The following is a 10,436-nucleotide window of genomic DNA, read 5'->3' on the forward strand; positions in this document are numbered from 1 at the left end:
TAAAACAATTTTTTTTTTTTCGGACATACATAAACTTAAATGTTCTCAAAACGACTACAAAACCTGGCCAGTTTTTTGCAACTAAATGTTATTTCCGTGGTCAGTAATCGAGAGCGATCGCTCCCGCTTCCCGACCAAGCCTGTATATATATATATATCTATATATTTAAGTTATGATTGCTTTCCTTTATAGTTGTTAATAAAAAAAAACATTTAAGATTATTTGCATTTTACAGGTAAATAATATACATTGCAAAATAAATTTATTACCTTACAATATCTCCAAGTCTTACTCTAAGGTTTTGTCGCACAACTCGATTCATTCCAACTTTATCATTACTTGCGGCTTCTTCATTAGATAAGACAATACATACCGTTTCTTTCTTTCTTTTGCCTTTAAGAAGGACTGTATCACCACGAAACAACTGAAGTTCTTCCATTTTTTCCTACAAACATTTATAAGGGTAAGATCTAACTTTTTGTAAAAATAGGTTTTTTTCTTATTATAATATTATTTTATACTTTTAAAGTAAAAGACACCCTTCAGTGCAATGCACATAACAAGTAATAAATAATGATCACAAATGTAACAAAATTCATTACTGACCTCTTTTAAAAATATATATAAAATAAATGTACAAGTAATTTTAAATGTACTCTACAAAATAGAGTGCTCAATGTTCTTATACATATACACATACATATATATATATATATATATATATATATATATATATATATATATATATATATATATATATATATATATATATATATATATATATATATATATATATATATATTGTTGCATTTGGGAGTACGGAAGGAAAAAAATGATTCCTATGCCAACAAATACGTCACTTTTAATTACCTTTGACTTTCGTCCAATATTTGCACGTTGTCAGAAAGTTAAAACCATTAATTTAATTACAAATTAATTATTTTTTTTAAAAACCGCAAAAAGGCAAATTTTATTGACCAGAATGTTTTTAAAAACATTCTAAATGTTTTTAAAACATTCAGAATGTTTTTAAAAACATTCTGAATGTTTTTAAAAACATTCTGAATGTTTTTAAAAACATTCTGAATGTTTTTAAAAACATTCTGAATGTTTTAAAAAACATTCTAAATGTTTTTAAAACATTCTGAATGTTTTTAAAACATTCTGAATGTTTTTAAAACATTCTGAATGTTTTTAACAATATAAACAATGTTTTTATTTTTATTTCTTTTACTGTAAATCATGCGCGGAGTGTTGCTACATCGACTATCTTATAGCCTGACTCGCAACAAAGTGCTACTACATCGACTGACAAATAGCCTGACTCGCAAGGGAGTGCTGCTACTTCGACCGAGGGTTTCGTTGGGGGCAGGCAGTCAATCAATTAATAAAAGAAATATTCTGGTCTTGCATTTTAATTTTTACTTTATTTTTATATATACATATACATATATATATATATATATATATATATATATATATATATATATATATATATATACATATATATATATATATATACATATATATATATATATATATATATATATATATATATATATATATATATATATATATATACATATATATATATACATATATATATATATATATACATATATATATATATATATATATATATATATATATATATATATATATATATATATATATATATATACATATATATATATATATATATATATATATATATATATATATATATATATATATATATATATATATATATATATATATATATTAGGGGGAGTCAAAAAAAGAAAATTTTGAAAACAAAAAAACCATACCCCCTAAATTATATAAAAAATGAGCCTCAAAAAGTTTGAGCGCTGTTGGATCACTTTTGACCACCCCTCAAACCATTAATTTAAAGAAAAAATGACCAAAAAGTGGTCATTTTCAGACCTCTTGAGGGAGGGGTTAAATTTTTTATTTCAAACTTTTTTTTATATTTACTATATAAAGGACTATATTTTATTTTAAAACTGTATGGTTTTTTTATTACCCCTAAAAAATTTATGTTTCGTGGTATTGAAAATCAGGAAAATTGGTAATTTTATGCATTTTCTTTCTGTTATGCCTATTATTGTATATTTATATTTTGGTACAACTTCTGAAAATTTAAAATTTTACATTTTTCTAATAATTTTAGATTAGTATATAAAATAAACATATTAGAAATGAGTGCAACTCAACTAAGGTCAATGAAAAAGGAACTTTTTATTATAAAAGAGGCAAAACCAGCTATATCAGGTAGAAACATTTTTGCTAATACTGGAATTAGTAATGAATCTTATTTGGAATTATTAATGAGACCTTTTTCGAATGATTCATTGATAATTTAAAATCTTTTTATTTAGATAACCAGCTTCTAACGGGCTTGGATATTCTAAAAAAACCACCATCCCTGTCTGTCTTAGTTGATGATTTTTCTTACCTGATTTTTGACATGATTGGTCTTGATAAGCAACGAGTAACTGGCTCTAGCTTCCACCAAACTATTGGCATTTCCAATCATGCTTTAAAAGTTTTCAAAAATATGCTGAAACTTTAATATTTGTAAATGACCATTCAGAACAATCTATAGGTAAGATGGCAATATATATAAGTGGTTGCCCCCTTGTTCATGTTTTGGAATAAAATAGAGGGGTTCTTATAATTAATTTTTTTTATTACCCCTCAGAAATTTATAACATATATTTCTGAGGGGTAATAAAAAAACTATACAGTTTTAAACTAAAATATAGTTCTTTATATAGTAAATGAAAAAAAAAAATTTGAAAATATATATATAAACATAAATTTCTGAGGGGTAATAAAAAAATTATACAGTTTTAAACTAAAATATAGTTCTTTATATAGTAAGTGAAAAAAAAAATTTGAAAAAAAAAATATTTAACCCCTTCTTCAAGAGGTCTGAAAATAACCACTTTTTGGACATTTCCCCCCTAAATTTTAAGTATGAAAGGGGGGGGGGGGGTAAAAAGTCATCTGACAGCGCTTAAACTCTTTGAGGCTCATTTTTTTTTATATATTTGCCCCAAATTTAGGGGTATGGTTTTTTGTTTTTAAAATTTACTTTTTTTGACTACCCCTAATATATATATATATATATATATATATATATATATATATATATATATATATATATATATATATATATATATATATATATATATATATATATATATAAGTTAGTATTGCAGTGTAAAATACAAAAACTCTTGTTCGTATGACAGTACTCAATATTATCAAATAATAGAGCAATTTATACTTTATGTAATTAAATGAATAAAAACAACTAAATAGCGGGACTTAAAGTTTCATGCCCGAAGGCAATCATCAGCCATAGAAAATGCAAGAAAATCCCTAATTTTCAATAACGAGACGGCGTAGATCAAAAAAAGAGGAGGATTGTTCGATGTCACAATGGGGGCATTTGATGGTGCTGACGTGTGCGAGCTAGTGGGAATTTTTTAACAATTTCAAATTTCACAGCATTATAATAAGGAAGATTTCGGATTATATCGTGATGACGGCCTAACCGAATTTAAAAACAAAAACGGTCAGCAAATGGATGAAATTTAAAAATATATAACAAGTATCTTTAAAAGTAACGATCTACTCATCACCATCCAAGCTAATCTAAAAATTGTAAACTATCTTGATGTTACGTTAAATCTAGATATCAACTCATTCCAACCTTACTGCAAACCTGACAACCAACTAAGGTATATCCACACTAACTCTAACCACCCTCCGAGCATAATTAAAACAATCCCTCGCAATATCGAACAAAGATTATCTTCTATGTCATTAAACAAAACTACTTTCATGAATTCTACTCCACAATAGAATTGCAAAAAAACATCGCAAACAAAATATAATTTGGTACAACCCTCTGCACAGTATAAATGTCCAAACAAAAATAGGTAACCGTTTTCTGGCTCTTATAGATTTTATTTTCCACCAGGCCACAAGCTTCATAAAATGTTTAATCGAAATTTCATCAAGATTAGTTACAGCTGCATGCCTAACCTGAAATCAATAATCAACTCACACAATCATAAAATATTGCACAAAAACAAGCAAATAGAAACCAAGCAATGTAACTGTGTAAATAAATCAATTTGTCCATTAAACAAACAGTGTTTGTTTAACAATATTGTTTACCAAGCTACAATTAATAATGAAGGTAACAAAAAAGCATATTTTGGTATTAGTCACACATCATTTAAATTAAGATACGCTAATCATCTAAAATCCTTTGCTTCAGTTAAATACAGAAACGACACTGAACTTTCAAAGCAAGTATGGAACTTGAAAGGTCAAAACATAAAACCTATCTTAACGTGGAGAATAATTAAACGTTGCAGACCCTATAATCTTACAACAAAAATATGCCACCTCTGTCTCTATGAAAAATATGTAATTTTATCACATAGTGGAACTAATTTACTAAACAAAAAGAATGAAATTGCATCTCAGTGTCGACATTCAAAGAAAATCTTGCTCTCTTTATTTGACACAGGAGACTAGTAAACTATTACGGCTTCTTGTTTTGTTTTTACTCAGATTTGTTTATCACGTCTGAATCCATTCTACGGTATTTAATTTTAAGTTTTTTAAACGGTTTTTTGATGTTTTTTGTGTGTATTCACGACTGATGATTGTCATTTAATTACATAAAGCATATATATATATATATATATATATATATATATATATATATATATATATATATATATATATATATTTGTTTTGTGTAGGACTCTTGTTTACAAACCCATCTTGTTAATGCCAGGGGCTAAATGGGCTTCCAAAATTAGTTTTGCACTACAACTGTCAGCCTTGTTTTTAAGTAGCCTCATTTTTTATAGGGGAAACTTTTCAGTTTAAACTGAGGAAGGTCAGTCTGACCCTAAATGGGTGTCAAGATTATTAATTTTTAAGTATAAGCAAGTCTTATGGATAATATACATACTATGTATGAAGCATGTTTGGGCTTAGTGCAAGTTTTATAGCAGTGGCAACTTACCTAGGACAAGAAAAACTTTGATGTAAATCCTTAATTGTGGATAAGAGTAGGAGCTTGCAGGCCTTGTTTTGAAGCGTTAAGAGTAGAACGATTTATGTAAGCATTTTTACGTGAGTAGTAAGGAATTTTGGTTAAGCAACTTTTTATCATTTTTTAACTTTTAAATTATACTATAAGCAGTAAGATAAAAGGAATTAACTTTAACGAAAGTCACATTAACTTTTGAATGACATTTATGTAAAAATATTTGTTACAAAGGTTTGAATGACAGTTATGTTTGATATAAGCGCTATCTAAATAATAAATTTAAATAACAAATTTTTTCATTTGTAAATATTTACTTATGAAAAAAACTCAAATAAAATTAAAAGTTTATTTTTATTTCGTTTTTATTTTATTGCAATGATTAATTTTTTTAAGCTTGAAGCAAAGATCATAAAACGATAATTTAATTCTGATAAAAAGTACATGATTTAGTTTAAAACTAATTTAATAATAAAAAAATTTTATCCTGATAAAAAAAAAAAATAATTTAATTCAGATTTAAAAAATCTTAACGCTTGGATTTTTAACTTAACTGTCAAATCTATTTAAAAATATTACTAAATATTGTTCAATTTTTAAATTTTATTTTATTTTTTAAAAAAATCAGCTTATTTTTATTGTAATTTTTTTTTCTGTTTTCCTTCCTGAAGATTTTTTTTTTTACTCAAAATTAAATTTTAAATAAACGGCTGCATAAAAGTTCGCACGAAACGTAAGTTAAACTTTTTTTTAAAACGCAAGTTAAATCGCAGCAATTACTTTTTAATAAACGATATATTGAGCGATGTAATTTAAAAAAATAATAAACTTTGAATAATTAAAGTAAACAAATTAATGTAATTTTTTTATTTGTTACTCGCTAATTTTTTAAAAATTAAGATTCATTTGTAGCTGCAAAGTGGCAATTAAAAATTTAAGAAATAATTATTTTAAAAACTCAAAAATTTAACATATTTTAATTCATTTATGGAAATGTTAAGAAAATGTATTGTGGTATCACAATGAAAATAGTTGTAACATTGCAGTTGTAAAAAAACTCTTTCATAACATCATATTGAGAACCCTCTAAACTACACATATGTGAAATCCTGGATGTTAAACTTTAAAATAATTTAAAAAAAATGTGTAGCGTACATATATGTATAAGATAGTAAGCCACCAGAGTTAAAATTTTACCAGGGCCGGGTTTGTGACCAGGACTGCATAAACATTTATACATCCTAAAATATATATTTTCAATTCAAAATTCATGTTATTTTTTGTATATATATGAATATATAAACATCATTATGATCAACATGATCATCATAATTATAATAACCATCATCGCTATCATGATCATCATCATCATTAACATCATCATCTTCACCATTTCACCATCAGGCTTTAGCCTTCCTCTTTTATGCTGTTTTTCTAATATATACCATCTAGAGCATTTTCTTTCCTCAACTAAAGCTTATTTATACAATATGTAAGGCATTCGCTTCAAGTTTTCTTACTTTAACACTAACATTTTTTCCTGAAGCTGCTATCTATCTACATGCTGATATCTAAACCACTTTAATCTTCTCTAACAAACGTTTGATACAATATTTTTTCTAATCTGTCTAAGATTATGTCTCCTTTTCTTATCTTAACTCACCTCTTTCATACTTTTATCAAATTAGCAAAATATCCACATTGAAAAATTGTTTGGTAATTAGAAAAGCTAAGAAACATTTCTTATAAACTCAAAAACTATTAATATACAACATTTAAAATTTTTGTAAAAAATTATATTTTTTTATATCTAAATGTCTAAATATTTTTGAGTCTCATAAAATTGACAACACATTTAGAAATTCAAAAAACAATTGAAACAAACAAAACAATGAATAAAAAAGGACAAAAAAAAAATCACAGTTTTCTAAGATTCAGGAAATGTTAGTTTGAACTACTTAATTTTTCCAAAATCAAAAAAATTTAATAAAATTAAACAATCTTATTATTTTTGTATATTTGTAAAATATGACATTAATTATGGTTGAAAAAAATCTTTCAGTTGTTATTTTTTCTACTTTTGTCTAATACTAATTTGTTTTTTTGAGGAAACGCTGCAACATTTTTTTAAATAAAATTAGAATAATCTCTTTGAAAGCATAACAAACTATATCTTTTTTAATTAAATAAGTTTTTAACACACATCATGAACAATAAGAAATGCAAAGTGTTTAAAACCATTGTTTTTATAAATAGTAACTGAAACATTAAGTCCAAAACTAAACTAATATAATGTATTAAAAAAAATGTTTTTCTTCAAAAGACTTTTGTAATTACCTAGCTAAATACTTATACACTTCTAGAAGTTAAATTTTACAAGTCAACGCTGATTTTTATTTTAGAACTAAATTTGAAGTTTTTTTTATCAAGGATTACTTAAGATATTTTAACTTTGTCAAGTGGTAACTTTTTATAGTTATATAATATAGCTTTTATTTGTTCTTGATTATGTAGAGAATTGATTAAACCTTAAAAACAAACAAATTGTATGCGTCTGTAATGAAAATTAATGTACAAAACAAGATAAATTGTGAAGCATACTTGAAAGCCTCTACTAGCGGTTTGCAGCAAAAATTAAAAAAAAAAAATCAAAAGCCACTGTCAGCAACTTGTGCTAGTGAAAGAGTTAAGATCCTTATCTTAAATACTTATAATTAATAATTCCTACTTCTAATACTTATATTTAATAGAATAACACCTTACATGCTACATATAAATATTTATTTAGTTTCAGATAAAGATATTGTGTGTGGAATATAAACTTGAATTTTGAATGCCTATAACTAAAAATTTTAAATTCTACTAACATTCTCTTTACTCAAAGTTAAATAGGTATTTATAGGTAGTATGTAAGGTATAATTATACCTTACATACTACCTAATTAGTAAATTATACCTTACATAATACCTGATTAGCTTAGACTGTCGTCAGATGTAAAATAAAATACGTAAAATAAAATTTGTTTTTGTTAAATGATTGGAACAGATTTATTTAAATTTACACCATATGAAACTATTTTAGTGGTACTTGCACGAATAAAAAGAAATTCTGATCCTATGAACATAGAATTTACAAACGAATATAGAATATAAAGTTTTCCAAAGGATTGCCATACGAATAATCATGTCCAAGCATTCGATATTCCTTACCAAAAAGAATTTTGCCACTGTCAAATAAACAAACAATATAAAACAGTTTGCTTAAGTAATGGATTATCGAATGAGATTCAAAAATCCATTACTTAATGTGCGTTTTTTTAAACTCGAACAAGGAAACAATTGAGTGGTATGATTAGAACAATGTTGATACCTCTAACTTTAACTGGCCTTCAATAATTATTGAAGAACATGGAACTCTAATACTTGAAGATCAAAGTCCGATTTGAGAACAAATTTAAATCTTAAAAAATAACATGTAAATTGTATTTTTTTTAAAAAAACATAAACTGTTTCAATTAAATAAACACTTATGAAAATTCCAAATTTTGTCTTTGTCATGTCACACAGGGAGGAAGGGGGGGGGGAGGGGAATTCTTAAAAATGCCACAAAATGTCACATAGGGAAGAGGATCTCTAAAAATACCCAAAAAAGTGTCACATATTATTTTCACAGCCTCTTAAGCAAGATAAATTCATATAAACAACTTTTAGAAATAAGACATAACTTTTAAAAAAGTAAAAAAAAAAATAATTTTACTCACTGCTGACATTGTTACAACTGAATTATCATCAGTGACTGCTTCCTCTACCATTAACCTGTTAGGTTTTGCTTTAGATTTTAGAATGGCAGTTGCAATTTCATCACTAAATTAAAAAATTATAAGTGTGATACAGTAAAATTTAAACAAATTATTACACCTATACTATTATGAAGGTTTTGAAAATATATTAAAAGACATGCATGAACAAAAAAGAATTTCAATTAAGTTTTCGAAAATTCTTAATAATTATTTGGTTAATAATTATTTGGTTAAAACTAAAACATTAATAAATAATAATTTTTAAAAAAATACAGTGTTATTTTGCGTTATACTATTATAAATATTACGCTGCTATATTTACTTAATTAGCTAGAATCTAATAATTAAATTTGAGAAATTTTATGAACTGATAATGATACTCAAACATTAAAATATTAAAGACCTGATTACTAACTAATATCTAAATATTACATTTTGTATAACTTTTAAATCTTTGATGCACTCAAGTATAACTTTTTTTTTTTATTCATTCAAGTATAACTTTTTTTTTTTTTTTTATTTGTATAACTTTTAAATCTTTGATGCACAAGTCTTTTTAAATGGTGGTCTGATTCTTCTTTTATTTATTTTTTTTTTTTTAATAGAAAAAGTTTTACATTTAACAATTTTTAATAACATTTTTATATTAAAATTTAACAATTTTTAATAACATTTTTATATTAAAATTTAACATTTTTAATATAAAAATGTTAAACAATTATTATATTAAAAATGTTAAACAATTATTAATTAAAACATAATTTATTAAAATTTAACAATTATTAATTAAGCAATTAATAAGACATTTTTTATTAAAATTTTAATAAAATGTTAATAAATAAACTTGGTAGAGCAATATTGCCTATATATTGCCTTAGTAGTATGTAAATTTTGTGCATAATTTGAAACAATTTTTAGAATGCCAAATAAAAAAAATAGAAAAGTTAATGAACTATTTTTTTCATTTTGTGTTTTAACTTTTTTTCCTAAAAAATATTTTTAAAAAGATCAGCTTTAACACATTACACATCAACTTAACATAACATCGATATACAACATCGATATACAACTTAACATTAAAATGATATACACTTTTTTAAGGTATAGTTTCTTTCTAAACTTTCTTAAAATCTTAAATAACTTTTTATGGAGTTATTTTAAGAAATTTTACTCTATTTTACTAAAATTCTTATCATGAAAACGAGCTCTTCATTAAAGATAATGATAGATGATAAATTTTGAGCTGATTGATCATACTAATACTTCTTTTCTTTTAATACAACGTAAATTAATATTTTAGCTGATTACAAACTTTTTTTCAAAACTTAAAAAATTAAAATAGAGGAAAAACTTACGTGCTTGCCATTTTAAAGGTTTTCAATAAATTTATTTAAAAAATAAATTTGCTTAAAATGACAGTTAAAAATTGCCAATAGATATCAATGTCGGAACTTCTGAATATCGTGTTAAACGATTTTTTTTGTTGCGATTTTTATAACTTTCGAGCAAATTGCTGATTCAGTGTTGTGTGATGCACATGCGCATAACAGTC

General features: G+C 24.6%; 1 protein-coding gene across 1 annotated transcript in view; it reads right to left on the reverse strand.

Annotated features, from left to right (window-relative positions):
• The window catches only part of LOC100205318 (transitional endoplasmic reticulum ATPase), a 19,868-nt gene extending 9,432 nt beyond the window's left edge, over window positions 1-10,436 (reverse strand). The window contains exons 1-3 of the mRNA XM_065801111.1: window positions 10,240-10,436; window positions 8,846-8,948; window positions 271-446 (exon numbers count right to left, since the gene is read on the reverse strand). Coding sequence (XP_065657183.1) covers window positions 271-446; window positions 8,846-8,948; window positions 10,240-10,250 — 290 coding nt within the window. The 5' untranslated portion in view covers window positions 10,251-10,436. The remainder of the gene's footprint in view (window positions 1-270; window positions 447-8,845; window positions 8,949-10,239) is intronic.

Source organism: Hydra vulgaris, chromosome 07, assembly GCF_038396675.1.
Source record: "Hydra vulgaris chromosome 07, alternate assembly HydraT2T_AEP".
NCBI lineage: Eukaryota > Metazoa > Cnidaria > Hydrozoa > Anthoathecata > Hydridae > Hydra > Hydra vulgaris.